The sequence below is a fragment of the Rissa tridactyla genome, chromosome 16 (genome assembly GCF_028500815.1).
Source record: "Rissa tridactyla isolate bRisTri1 chromosome 16, bRisTri1.patW.cur.20221130, whole genome shotgun sequence".
In the NCBI taxonomy this organism is placed as follows: domain Eukaryota; kingdom Metazoa; phylum Chordata; class Aves; order Charadriiformes; family Laridae; genus Rissa; species Rissa tridactyla.
The window spans coordinates 2,671,113-2,685,831 of record NC_071481.1 but is presented as its reverse complement, the minus strand read 5'-3'; the positions used below and the strand labels follow the sequence as shown (position 1 = coordinate 2,685,831).

At 45.6% G+C, this 14,719-nt stretch overlaps 1 protein-coding gene across 1 annotated transcript in view; it reads left to right on the top strand.

Annotated features, from left to right (window-relative positions):
* Window positions 1-14,033, top strand: part of MIB2 (MIB E3 ubiquitin protein ligase 2) — a 33,581-nt gene extending 19,548 nt beyond the window's left edge. Inside the window, 10 exon segments of the mRNA XM_054222674.1 lie at window positions 643-776; window positions 2,738-2,886; window positions 3,459-3,615; window positions 4,319-4,473; window positions 5,091-5,217; window positions 6,070-6,300; window positions 8,057-8,235; window positions 9,795-9,979; window positions 10,775-10,840; window positions 12,590-14,033. Of these exon segments, the coding sequence (XP_054078649.1) occupies window positions 643-776; window positions 2,738-2,886; window positions 3,459-3,615; window positions 4,319-4,473; window positions 5,091-5,217; window positions 6,070-6,300; window positions 8,057-8,235; window positions 9,795-9,979; window positions 10,775-10,840; window positions 12,590-12,831 (1,625 nt within the window). The 3' untranslated portion in view covers window positions 12,832-14,033.
* The last annotated feature ends 686 nt before the right edge of the window (window positions 14,034-14,719 follow it).

The window sequence follows — 14,719 nt, the reverse complement described above, 5'->3', positions numbered from 1 at the left end:
TATTTTGCCCAGTCGACCCCAAAGTTGAATTTGGGATCACATGATGTGTAGAGGGCATTTTGTCTGTTTTGCACATCTGCTCATAAAATGTTTTGTAGCCTCACCATACTTATTTCCTTTGGATGTTTGGATCACGCAGGAGAGAGGACAGATCTGCTGGGGTTTTTTTTGGTTTGCTATGTAGATGGGTCTTAAATTGTTTGCTCAAGTTAGACTTTGGGGAGAGCTTCCATATGAGCCCAAGCTTTTTAACTTTGCTCTGTCTGGAGAACTAATACCTCTGTCCTCTCAAGCACTCAAACGTCTGTAATTAGAGGGCCCACTTGAAAGGACCTGTATTTCTTCCCTGCAGCATCCTTTCTAAAACCACGCATTCCTCTCCAGATTATTTGCCTTTTAGTAGTGATTTTTCTGTGTTGGTCTCCTGTAGCACGCTCTCGTGTCTTTTGGGTTCTTAAAACATCAGGCTTGTAAAGCCGAAGTTCTCTATAAGCCACAAATTTGTAAAGTTTTTTGTGCGAGCTAAACACTAGAGGTACAGCAGGCCCGTAGTGCAGTTATACAGCTGTACTCTGCCAAGTGTGCACATGTATACATGTGCTTTGCTGCTCTTAACCTCTGGCGCTTTCTTATTCCTGCCAGGTACTTTGATCACTGTGTTGGAGAAACTGCTGTCCCAGAAGACGGAGTCAGAGCACGCAGGGTGCCTCGTCATTTGTGCAGCGCTCAACAACGTGGCTAAAGTCCGGGAGCTCCTTCAGAAGTATCCAGACAAGGCAAGTTTTGAAGACATCCTGAATGGTTACTTTTTGTTGCTCTTCTTTAAAGCACTGTCATAAAATTTTGTAGTCATGTAGCGAAAAGGATGGGAGAAAAATAATAGATTTTTCAGACCTAGTATTAGCTCCTAACTGCTGGAAAATTGGTTTGCTGCAATTTAGGATTAAATTTGTGTGTTAAATGTGCACATTTCATGGCTCCAGTTTGTGGCATTAAATCTGAACCAGAGTTAAGTCCTTACAGCATGTTTCCGAAGCTAGCTTTTCCCAGATTTTCTGTATGGACGCTGCACCTGTAGAATTAGGGGCTGAGGTATTTGTCTGTATGAAAACAGTAGCAAGATGCCCAAGTATCTCATCTCTGTTTGGAAAGCAAGCCATGGGTTGTGTCAGGCTGAACGTGCCTGTCCTTAGGTGACCTTGCAAAATGGAATTGTTGGAATCAGGGAAGAGAAAAGCTGCCCAGATCCTGATACTGTGCACGTCTGTGCGGTGTCTTATCTCATGTCTGACTGGAGCAGGGAACTGGGCTTGACTACAGTTTCTGTGCTTGCAGAGTGCCAAACTGTTAGGATCACGTCTACTCAAATCACTGCTCTTTCAAGCTGCCTCCTTCAAGTTTGAAGGCTCAGACTCCTTGAGTGAGGGATAGAAGGTTTATAAACAGGTTAAAAAAGGAGAACCAAAGTATTTCAGCAGTGTCCTTGGAAACCATTAGTAACACAACATAGGTTTTGTTGAGGCTGTGTCTGCATGGCTGGCAGGAGCACCTAGATGCATGAACCAGGAAAACGAGGATCTGTTCTGAAGGAACCTCTGTGAAGCTGACTTAGCGGTTAGTTGTTTGGCATTTATTATAGTTCTTTATTTACAAAGTTAACGGGGCCTCTGGAGGTGGGAGGAATAGACAAATACCTGTAATTGTTGAATTTATCCCAGATAAGAAAGTGCCAAGAGTCAGGAATCCATTATGTTATTAGTTATTTTTATTATATTGCCATTTTTAGTCTATATTCTATTTCTACTCTAATATTTATATTAATAAATTCGTTATTTTTGTTAGTGTTATATACAGCAAGATTGAGGCTCACTTAGTAGTGCAAGTTGGAATTGCTTGCCAAGGACTTTCCAGCTTATCAGCATTGTCTTTGTTGCGTAAATGGAAGAATAACAGAGTGGCCTCTAATGCCTCCTTGCCCAAGTGACTCACCCAGCATCGCGAGTGAATTAAGGGAAGCCTTGCCTGTTCTCTTTTCCTGACTGCTGCATAGAACCAGCTGCAGCGAAAAAAACTTTGTTTTCCTTGCCAATCCACTGAGGTTTTGCGAGCTCCTTCATCTCTTCTCCTTAGCCTCCCACTGATTTCAGTAGCTTCTTTTCCTTTTTTTTTTTTTTCTTGCCTTTCATACAGCCTGTCTTCGTTCTTCGGTCACTTCAGTTCTCAAACAATCTCATTGCAGCACTTCAACACTGTGGTACACCCTCCAGCCACTCTGCCCACTAAAGTACCTGGAGTAACATAGAACAATGGGGACTTGGCATCTTCAAAGCCTTAAGCAAAGCTAATTTCATCTCCTCACGCATTCTCCTGTTGGGAAAGGAATTGTTGGCAGAGATGTCAAGAAGTATTCTGCTTGCAGGCATAGAGGCATTTGGCATCAGAGCTGCAATTAGAACCCTGGCTTCCAGCCTCTTCACTCACTCCTCCCTTCCTGACTAAATGTGCCATCCCCTTCCCCTTTAGAGAAATATCCTGGGACAAGGTCAGCCTTGTGGTTGATGTCCATAAAGCGGAGCCAACGGGGCACAGATTCTGCTTAGCATTACTGAGCCTGCAGCTGTTCTGCAGGTGGTGACTGCCACCCTGCTGGGCCTGCTCTAGAACAGAGCGAAGTCCCGAACGCAAGGCAAAATCTTTCCTAACCGAGCTCTCTGCTGTGTCTCTGCCCTTCCTGTAGGTCGACGCAAAGAACCAGGGCAGAACTGCCCTGCAGATTGCCTCGTATCAGGGGCATCTGGATGTTGTGAAGATTTTGCTGCAGGCGCATGCCAGCGTCAACCTAAGGGATGAAGAGGGGGATACAGCGCTGCACTACGCAGCTTTTGGGTAGGAGATCTTTCTTCATGCTACCTCTGATACAAGACCTAAAGGGCTGCAAAAGGACGTTTCTAGATATACATGGGTGGTCTGTGTGAAGGGTGTGTGGCTGATGGAGTGTCCTGGACACCTAACTCAGTCTCCATGCTAGGAATTTTGGGGGGAATCAGCAAAATTGATAAGGCGTTTTTGATGATTAGATTTTTTTATTTTTTTTTCAGGGGGAAGGGGGAGTGGGTTGGTTGGTTGGTTTCTGTAAGTGCATATACATTCCAGAGCAAGATGAAAAGTTGAATTGTACTGTCAGTTACCAGGGAAGAATTCGTCATGTAGGGCAGGAAATTCCTGTTGATTTAAAGCAAAGGGAGAGCAGATTCTAGAGTACCAATTAGGAAGGTTTTGTTGTGGGCTGCTGCTTTTTTTTTTTTTTTTTTTTTTTTTTTTTTTTGTAATACTAAGAGGAGGTAGGATGAGGTCAAGAGAACACAAAACCCGAGAAGTTCTGTTGCTGTGCAAGGAGGAAGAATTCCCTGTCTGCACAGCATCACACCTAATCTGTCTTCTCCCCGCTTTCAAATCAGAAACCAAGCTGAGGTTGCCCGTGTGCTTATTAGTAAAGGAGCCAGCGCGGACCTGTTAAATAATGCAAAGTGCACAGCGCTGTACGTTGCTGTCAGCCAAGGATTCACAGAGGTGGTGCGGACCCTCTGTGAGCTCAACTGTAATGTCAACCTCCCAGTAAGTCTGGGGTTTTGTGAGATTTGGGAGTGTGTGGGGGGGTGTTTGGGGGTTTTTTGTTTGTTTTTTCTGAGGTGGGGAGGTGCTACTTTATGTCTTACACCATTTGTTGCTTCATAGAATTTGAAGGTCATTCTCTTAAAATGCGCTACTGTGCGTTGCGCAGGGGAAGTATTCCCGTAACTTCAGTACTCTGAAATTCCAGGTTTGGGTCTGCCCCTTCACCGTTGTGGGTCTGCTCAGCTCAATGTAGTGGCACTCTCTGCTGTGCTGGACTCGGGCTTCCAGGGAGAGCTGACCTGCTGCTAACATGTGTTGCTGAAACACTCCTGTTCCCAGCAATAAGGAGCGGTGAGGGTTTTAAGGCTGGCATTTAGGAACTTGAAGGGCAGTGATGGTGAATTGGACCCAGCCGCTTTTTAGGGTGTGCTTCTACGATGACGGGACTTGACTGCGCTGGGTCAGTCTCTCAAAGCTAGTTAGGAATGTTAGCAGCTGTCTGCTCAGCAGCTGGTTTCAAGCCCTGGGGAAATGATTTCACAAAGGCTATGAAACAGCTATGGATGCCAGTGATGTTTGGCCTGGAGTTGGTGCGGCCTAGTGACAGTATATCTTCTTGTCTTGAGCTGTCCCTCAGGGTGAGCTGCTCCATTTGACACCCAGAGGTAGGTAACCCGTATTGTGCTTTGGTATCCTCCTGTAGGATTCCCAGGGAGACACCCCCCTGCATTATGCTATCACTGCAGATTACAAAGTCGTTATTGAGATTCTCACTGAAGTACCCAACATAGACTTCACTGTCCAGAATTGTCAAGGCTTCAACCTGCTCCACTATTCTGCTCTAAAAGGCAACAAGCTGTAAGTGACCTTCTTCTCATTTTTACTGCTTTTACAGGTGTTAACTCGTGCTTGCTGTCTTAACAGCAGATGTAGTTCTAGATAGCTAAGAAGGAAATGGTTGGTGACACATTTCTTGGGTTTAGATGTGGGTAGGTATAGCTGTTGCCCTTCTTCATGCATTCACAGGAAACTGCGTGCCTGCTTTCCCAATCCCACCTTTCTCATACCTCCCTAGCTTGGGTAGGAATTCTGTCTGCTTCTGGGTAGTCTCCGTAGATGTTTGGGTTCGCACATGGAAGAACTGGAGAAGGACTGTAGTAAACAGCACTTGAAAAGACTGTGTCTAACTGAGAACCTCTGGAATTCTTCCAAGGATAAATCTGCTCGTTATTTTCGTAGCAGCGTGAGTTTACCCTGCTGTATTAAATGATAACTGAGGGCTTTTGTTTTATTCTTGTAATTCAGTCTGTGAGAGAGAGGGCGTGTTCTGCGTCACCGTTGCCAACTCATGGTGCTGCCTATTAAAACATGAACATCCATAACTACTGAGCAGAAGAGGCAGGCCTGTCTCTTCTGCATTGTTTTCTTTCCTGATAAAGTAACTCTTCCATCTCTGTTGACCTCCAATGTTCCAGAGCCATAAAGAAGATTCTAGCAAGAGCTCGGCAGCTGGTTGACTCCAAAAAGGAAGATGGCTTCACTGCCCTGCACCTTGCTGCTCTCAATAATCACAAAGAAGTGGCAGAAATTCTCATCAAGGAGGTACGAAACACAACAAAACTACCACCACCAAAAACTCCCATCTGTCCCACTCCCAAAACCCCACATTTCCTACACACTACTGAGTTAATGCTGGACTCGTAAGAACGTCTCTGTCTCTTTGAAGAGCTGGTGGTGTTTGCCAGACTTTGAAGAGCAGGGGTTGGCGTTCCTGGGGGTGTTTTCCTTTGGCACTGGCAGTAGAGGAGAGGGGCACCTTGCAGGCCAGAACAAAGTGGTTTGGAACTAGAGCTTGCTGGGAAATGCTTAGTAAAGGGAAAAGATTTCAGAGTAGCTGGTAACCCGCTCATTAAGGAGCGTGTAGATCTGTATTCAGAACCTTCCCTACCTCACAGGGACAGGTCAGAGCTCAGTTTCCCTCACTCTAGGTGAACGCTGAAGCTACCCAGCTACTGGTTGTTCTGTGGTGGGTTTCTCACTCTTCGTTTTCATGAAAGAATATCTGAGGGCATGTATTCCATTTGAATGCAGAACAAAATATTTTGACGTGTTTACCGCAGGTTATTTCTTCTTCAGTCTTAAGTAAGCGCTAGACCTGGCCTCGTCAGGGAAGTGACGAGTCGTCATATCCAAATGATCACCAGGTAGATGTTACCTGTGTGTGCATTGGGCACTTGGCTTCTGAATCTCCCTTTCTTGATATTTGTGGTCTGTGGGCCATATGGCCAAGATACAGAGGGCTGGATCACGTAGCTCTCTTGGAGGGCTCCATACTGCTGTCCTGACAAAGATGGACTTGAGATATGGGGCCTCAACAAGCACCACAGCTGCAGCACTCTTCTTCAGCCAAACTCAGCAGCAGCAACTCACTCTGATGCAATTCTTCTCTTCAAGGGTCGCTGCGATGTCAACCTCAAGAACAACCGCAACCAGACGCCGCTGCACCTGGCTGTCATCCAGGGACACGTAGGGATGGTGCAGCTGCTGGTCAGCGAAGGCAGTGATGTCAATGCTGAAGATGAGGACGGGGACACGGCCATGCACATTGCCTTGGAACGGCAGCAGCTAATGTCCGTCATGATGGAGAAGCGTGAAGGGGAGATGGGGTTTGCCCTCCTTTCCAAGGTGAGCGGGGAGAAGGAGAAATATCAGCACCAAGGGCAGGAAATTGCTTGACGATGTTAGAATGACAGCAGATAGTGGGATCTAAGGGGGCAAAGGCGGGGAAATTGTGTAAAGCCAGCTCAGATGGGGAGCGTGGAAACAAACCTTCTGGCTTGTGGGAAAGCAAGAATAGATCCTCTGAGGCCTCTGAGGGTATGCTTGAATTTATAGCATGAAACTTCACATAGTCAGACAACAATTCATACTGTCTCCCCTGATATTTTTATTAGCAATGTGTGCTTCTTTCTTGACATGTGAAAGGTCATGAATCCATTTGCAGAGCCAAGAGTCTTGGGTTTAATTCATGCCCCAGAACCACAGCAATTCATTTCTGTCTGATGGCATGGAAAATATGAGGATAGCTAACCACAAACACCCCAGTTATCTGCAGATGTAGAGCAGAATGTGAGAGGTGAGAAGTATCAGGCTGAAGGATAAAGGCTACGTTGTTATAAAGCCTGAACTGGATTTCGCTGTGTTGCTCTTTGTTCGTGGATGTATGAGGCCTCAGATCTAGAAATCTTGGCATGATATGCCAAGGACTGGAAGCTTAGTCTGGCTTTTTGGCAAAGATACTAAATTAGCCCTTCAAAGTGTACTGCCATCCATGTAAATACAAACATGTGCACACACCAGATTTGCAGTGCAAACCAAGAGTGCAAACGTTGCTTGTACTTTATGGATGGAGTGAGAATAATTCCATTGTAGGGACAGTTCAGTACACTGGAAAATCTGGCATAGAATTTTTTATTGTAATCTGAAATGATCAGAATAAATTAAACCGACATTCTGAAGGGCCGCGTGCTGTGTGCCAAACCACCCGTTCCTCCTTTCTACCTGTTGGTGCTTGAAAAAGCCTTGTGCATTGCTGCTCTTCCATTCTGCTCATGACCGAGCTACCGGCGTTGACAGCATGAGTTGATGGCTCAAGTGCGTGGTCAAAGATGCTCCACCCTCAAGGTCCTCAGGCTTGTTCAGCCACTGACGTTCCACAGAGACACCCCACACCAGCTCAGCAATGGCTTCTTTCTTCTGAATTCCTCTGCCTGCAAATCGGAGCAGAGGGGTGAGCAGCAAGGGCGGGCTTTGTCAGCTCACTGAAAGGCTGCGTAACAGCTTTGCTGGTTGTTGGGCCTTAGCTTGTGCTAGGGGCAGCCGATAGCCCAGACACAGAAAGTCTTACGGCAACATGAGGGATCTGCTCGTGTCATTTCCAATACTGTTTGCAGTAACGTTATAACTAGATGCCGTAGACTCCTTCACGTCTTATTGTACTTGCCCTGATCTACATGACCTGGTCTTTTAAGTCGGTGGAAAATTTTTGTTGACTTGAAATTAGTTTGGATAATCTACACAAAAACTTGGTTTTTCAAATATGTGAAATATGTGTATGTACAGCTGTTCGTGAGTTGGTACGGACTGCAGTGTCTTCAGCGTACTTCCTTTTCAGTACCTGAAGAAGTGAGTGCCTATTACTGTGACAAGTAACAATTAGCACCAGTTAGGATCAATCTTATGTGTTCTTGTTCCCGGAATGCAAGATTTGAGTCTGCTATTTACATGCTGAAGGATCTTTTTGTGTTTTCAAAAAAGAATGCTAAATTGCACTTTCAAATTGTAAGTACAAGGATTAAGACTTTGTTTAGAACTTGATACAGATCAAAGCCACGTAACAGAAACTTTTTCTATTAACAGAGTGTTTCTCAACATATTTTAGCTGCAGGCTTCTGGCTTTCTTGGAAATGTAGAGCTGAATGTTGGAACTGCAATTGCATGTTACTTAGCACAAGAAGGAGCAGATGTTAATTATGCAAACCATCGGGGAAAGTCTCCTCTAGACCTTATTACAGATGGGAGGATTGTCCAGATCGTCAAAGACTTCTCACAGAAATTCAGGTAAACCATATCCTCTGGAAACCAGCCACACTGTACTTCCCTGCAAAATGCAGAGTGTTGCACAGCACTGCGTGTCACTGCACGCAGGTCGTCTTCCAGGAGGGATGAAGCAGCTTTGAGACACTTTGGATGTCAGTCTGAGCACCTCCTGTTTCAGCTGGAGCCGGTTGCTGACCCTGTGTTTCTGCAGGGGTTATTTAAGGGTACATCCTGCCCTTTGAAAAAGCTGATTAATACTGCTCGGTGCAAACTCGGCCTCTTGACTTACAGAGGGCCCTGAGGCAGTGCAAGAAGACCGGCCACTGAAGCCAAGAGCAACTTCTCCCTTGCGGAGTGATTCTGGGTTCTGTTTTACTTTCATTGGATTCTGCGGTTGCAGATGTTTAAAGTCTACGCAGAGAGGAAGTGCAAGAAAAGAGTGGGCACCAGAATCTGCAGAATTTATTCCAGAGCTAGATAAATGCTTGTTTTTCGACTGATAAGAGAAATAGCTGAGAAAATGCCAAAGGGAGAGTAGCAAGTCAAAGATGGCTCTGTCTCAGGTTCTGAGAAACATTTGTTTGGATTTTGACTTTGCAAACGTGAAAGCAGAGTTGTGTTTGATCTGAGGGCACGGACCCACAGTCGTGTTACCGCTGGAGGATTCGGGTGTGTGTCTGCAGAGCTAAGGCAGCCGCTGCAGACCGAGTGCTGCACGCTAGATCCTAAGTACACGTGGTGTGTCCCAGCATCGCACGCAGGAGCCGTCAGGACAGGATGGTTACTATACCTTCTTAGGCTGCTTGGTTAGTCTGACTGGAATTAACAGGTCTAGAAGAGGAAGAGTATCTGGGCTTCATGTGCATTTATAACAAAGCTACTGCCACTTTGGCAGGAAGCTAGATAGCATTTTCCTCCCAGAAACTTACTGGCCTTGTATCAAAAGACCCAAAAGCATCCCTTCGCAATACTCCTAGTGGGCCAGGGATTTTTTGGTAAGTACTTAAGATATCTGGTAGTAAATGACTATCCTTGTCCCATCTGGTCAATCATTAGTCACTCTTGCAGTAGTGACTAGGTGCTTAGGTAGTAGGTCTAGCTAGCAGCTGACTGGCTGGCAGGAAAAGTAATGGGTGGATTGGATGCTGAGGACTTTGGATTTAGGGCTCATAATGTCAGGACAGAAATCTGAATCACAGACAACCATCCCGGGAACATGCAAATATGGAGGATCCTTAGGGCTTCACTTTTTAAGTAGCTTCGAAAAGCTGACTTCTCCCAGCAGATGGTTATACTGTTGATACCTTACTCTTGCCCTGCAAAAGAGAGTTTCAGCTTGTGTAAATATTAGTCATCCCTGGTCTTTCCCTTTCTTTTTAGATAGATCCAGTCAATTCCAGCTACTAGAGGTTCAGCTGGTCCCACTAGGGCAATGAAGGTTCACAAGTTCACGCTACCTGAGCATCTGCTGCTCTGTCCCCATGTGGAGTGTTTGCCAGGGATCAATACGATGTTATCTGGTTGCTGTCGGAGGACCTGGAGTACGTGGCTCAAATTTTATTACGTGTTCACGGTTGCAGGGAACAGCAGGTTTCTTCAGACAGCTCAGCCATCACCTGCAGCCTTCGCCGTGTGCACACCACCCCCAACACAATGACCAACCTGAGTGTCTCCAGTGTGGCAGTCCCCACAGAGTGCCTGGTCTGCTCAGAGCTGGCCTTGCTCATCCATTTCTTCCCATGCCAGCACAGTATTGTGTGTGAAGGTAGGTCCTTTCTGTTTTGGTTTGGTTTTTTTTCCCTTTTTTAATAATTTTTCTTTCCTGTTCCACCACATAGCTTCCCTAGCTGGACTCTCATAAATCAAGCTCTGTTTAGACACAAAGCTATTGTGCTGTTTGTGTCCTGAAACAACCCCAGCAGGATTCCAGCACCACTGTCTTAGATAAGATGTCCAAAGCTATCTATGAAAAGCACAGTGTGCTGACTGTCTGCTGATGAGGATCCCAGGCAGCTTTGCTTGTGCTTATAGATGCCCTGGATAATTCAGGAGGAAAGCCAGATGTTTCGGTTCTAGCTGGCAGTGCTTTATCCATCAAAAACCTCCTAAGAAGGATTTCCCGCTTCTCTGGCTTTTGTTACTAGTTTGCATTTCAGTTGTTTTAATGGCAGCCTGCTCAAACGCGTCAGCAAGTTTGTTATCTCCCCAGGCATTCCCAGGCTGACCGCAGGGAATTCGGTAAGGACTGTATGCCAGAGCTGCATCCTTTTCCCTCAGAGCAAAGGGCTGTTTTGACCCACAGTGCAGCAATTCCAGTAGCACAGAGCATTGGGGCTTTAAAGGTGTTGTATTTGCTACTGGTGTAGGGAAGACTAAAGAAAGAGATGAGGATGTAGCTGAAAAAGAAGGTAGTGTCCTCATTTCCGTGCAGAAGCAATCTCTTAATCACCCAGGGAGGTCTCTGGTTGTTCAAAGCTGATGTTCTTGAGAATGTCATCTTCTTCCCAATTCTGGCATCAATGGGCTTAATTGTAATCTCTTCTTGTGTCGTTCATGGTAGAATGCTCCAGGAGAATGAAGAAGTGCATCAAATGTCAAGTGACAATAACGAAAAAACTGAAACAAGGTATGTTTTCTGTTCCTGCTGGTAAGTGCTGTGGGAAGGGCCCTGCACAGTGTTCGTTTGAGCAGCATCAATAATTTTCAGTGAAATAAGCGTAAAGAAGGGAGTTGATTTTGGTTTGTTTGGGGTTTTTTGGGGGCATGTGTGTGCCTGTTGCATTGACCACCTTTAGAGAGGAAAAGGTAGATTCTCTCAGGTGCCGTGGGCCAAGCTCCAGCTGCGTAGACAGGACGTTTGAGGAAGCTTGTCCTGTGCCTGGCTTAATTTGTGTATTGAAAGCAAGTATTAAGTTCTCCCTGTGTCAGTCTAACCGTTTTCACAGGCAGTGATTTAACAGTGAAAACTTGTGAGAAAGGAAAAATGTACGTCTTCTGAAAGCCTTGCTTTTCCCTTGGCTGAAATCACAGCGTCTAGGCAGGGCTGGCATTAGCCAGCTATCCAGGAATCATTGAGCTGGATTGTTTTGATAAAGCTCTTTAGCCCAGTTTTAAACAGGTTGTCTTCTGTCCATGTTACTCAGCATCCAGAGAGGGCAACGTTAGGCATATCGGCGAGCTATTAGCAGGTTTGCACTTGCCTTAGAATTAATGCAGGTTGCCCACTGAAGCTTGTTCCGTAGTGGTTGTGAGAGTTGATGTCTTTCTAGCTGAGATCACTCACAGGGCAAGTGCACGTGAAAATGAATTCCATGTCCTGCTGCTCATGGCTTAGCATTGGGGACTCCTTTGTTGGAGTCAGACTATGGCCTTGTGACTTGGTGCCTGGACAAAAGCACAGGGGAACCAAGAATCTGTCCATGGCATTGAACACCCACAGCTGGCAGGGACAGAAATCCTCTTTGGAACTCCATAACGCAAAAAATAGCAAGCTTACCTACAGTAGGCAAGAGCCTTTGTCTTTGCTACAGACTGGCAAGAAAACAATGATGAGAATTCCAAATGAGACATTCGCACACAGATTTCTGCTGCAGGAGGAAAATCAAGGTCTCCTGAGAATATCAGCAGGACCTCCGTATCCGTGATGTCTCCAGTGTTTGCCTTTAGCAAGCTCCCTGTCCCCAAACGTGCTTCACCTTTGTGCATTTGAAATCACTTCTTGCATCGCTGAAGTGCAGCTAATTCCAGAATGTTGGGGAAAGGGGCATCTGTGCCGAGGTGTAAAGCTGTCTAATCAGAGACTGAGCAGCAGCAGAGGAACAGTGGCTGTATTCAGCTGAAACCAGGAGGAGCCTCTGTACCTAAGCTGGCAGTTGTCCAGGATTTGGGGTTCTTTCATAGAGCTGACGAAATGACTCTATTTGTGTAGCTTCACGTATGAAAAAGTCAACGTAAGTGAACAGGAGGCTGAGAGAACCCAGTACTGATAGCACTGCAAGGATTCCCAGACTAGTATGGCAGAACATCACAACCAGCTTTGAATGTTTTTACTTGAAGGTAGCAGCAGTGTATTACAGAACACTAAGGCAGGACATATCAGACAACGTTTTGTTTCCTTTAAAAAACCCAAATGAACAAACTCAAACAAAACCACACGCACACAAACCAGCTGAGCAACTAAACAGAGAAAGCAACACCGGCAGTCTGTAAAAAGCATAATCTCAGGCTTTTTAGTCGAGGAATCCCTGGATAAGGCGCAGTGAAGAGAGTTTAGTCTGACTTAATTGCTATTCTTGAGGGGCTGAGTCTAATTAAAGAGACGCTGCGTGCAGCAGAGCACAGCAGTGACTAACTCTTCCTGCTCTCCACCCCGCAGACAGCACCGAGGTGGAGTGCAGCCCAAGCTCTGAATCCACAGATCAGAGGAAGCTCATGGAGGAGCTGCAGAGCCGCTACCGGCAGATGGAAGAGCGCATCACCTGCCCTATCTGCATCGATGACCAAATCAAACTGGTCTTCCAGTGTGGACATGGCTCTTGCCCAGACTGCAGCACAGCCCTTACTGTCTGCCCCATCTGCCGGCAGGCTATCCGGGAGAGGATTCAGATCTTTGTCTAAGGATACGCTTGCTTCCCTTCCCATTCCCACCTCCCTCCTTTACTTCCTTTTTGTTTGCATTTTAGATGAGAAGCGCTAGTCAGGCTGGTGTGTTTGGCTACCTGCAAAGCCACCCTGAAAGAGAGGGAAGGAAATAACTGATGTGACTTGGGTGGAGGTGGAGGGAGTTCCCTCTGCTTACGATGTCCGACGGCCAAGGAGCGGTGCTTGAGGGCAGGCAGCCCCCTCGCCCTGTGCTGCAGATCCATCAGAAAGACCTGAAGTGAAGAACACTGACCTACTGAAGGCACAAGAGACTTTCAGGCCAGAGGGGAATAGACTTCCATATGCAGAAGCATCCAATGCCAGTGACTGCACCACGTCTGGTGCCCTGCAGTGTCGGGTTTGCAGCCTTGCACTGCTCTGAGGGGAGATGCTGTAGGAAGAGGTACCTTCTACCTTGGCAGGCAACGGCTGGGCATAACGCTTGCACTTCACGCGACGAGATACCAGAGGAGAGCGGTCATGGCATCGGTTCTCCCAGGCGCCTGTCAGTGGTAACGTCCGAAGACACCACGTGCTCTCAACTGGTCCTGATGGGCTCCACGAGAACTGGGACTGAGAGAGGCAGATCTGGATGTAACGAGATCCTAAAGACAGAGTGTGTGCCTTAGAGATAAAGTAGTGAACGCTGATTGGAGAAAACATGTTGTTACAACAAATATTTCTAACCTCTAAGTGACACTCTTCTTCCATTATTTTATTTTTTTTTTGGCACAACAGTGTGTTCAGAGACTCCTGAGCTTTCTATTCATAATGCCAAAGGCAGGTGTTAAATACTCCAATCAAAGTGTAAAGAAAATAAATAGTAATAACTAAGACATGAGAAAAAGGGATTTCATTTTGGTTTCTTTGTTTTGCAGCAAAACTTAATAAAATAAAATATATATTTTCCTGAGCATTAAAATGAATGTACAAACAGTAGCAGAAATACGGATCCAGCTGTATTGTGTTTTCCAACTGTCTGACCGAAGAAATACTATCCACGGAGTCCATCCTGTAAAGTCGCTGTTGGTGGAAGTGGCAGCCTGTAGGGCTGGCGTGCCGTGCGTGTGTATCTACGCGTAGGTGTTTGCGTGTGTGGCGTGTATCTTTAATGACACAATTATACACAAGCGTACTGTTTGTTACATATTGCAAGCAATATTTAAACCAAACAAAAATATCGTGTTCCTCTACTATCTTTGTTCATTAGCAAAGAGGTGGCGAATCTTTTACATAGGTTTTTAACTTTGTGGAATATATGGTAGTTACAGGAGCGTTTATTACTTCATAATCCCTTGGTGTTGCGAGAAAGTCTTGTGTCACAGCCTCTGACTCCTATAGATATTCTTTGTCCAAATATTCACTTGAAGCTGTTACATTTTCAGTGGGTTTTTTTTTTTAGCTATGAAAATGGATCAGATTTAACCCCTAAGTTATTTGGTTGGGTTAGATTTAACACCCAAATAACCTGAAGTTGAATTTCAAAATCGGCTTTGGTAAAAATCAGGGGTGCAGATACTTGTTTCCTGATTTCCTAGAAGTTCATGTTAGTGTAAATTCCTTTGGAATAAACCAGACGTTTCCCCCAAATGTTTGCTGTGCTGTGGTAGGGCAGCGATAGAGAAGTTCTGTGCAAAGGCTGTTTTCAAAAAATACCAGACTGAACCATCTTTATAATGTAGGAGCTGCTTTGACCACTATTTGTTGCAGGCGGATAATTTTTCAGATTATATATTGCCCCAAGTCCATGCTAAGTGTTTTTTGTGAAATAGGGTTTTTTCACAAGCCTCTACATCGAACCCCAAAGCAGTTCACTAAAGGTAAAACCGCTCACTACTTCATCGCGTGTGTTAATTGTCTACGT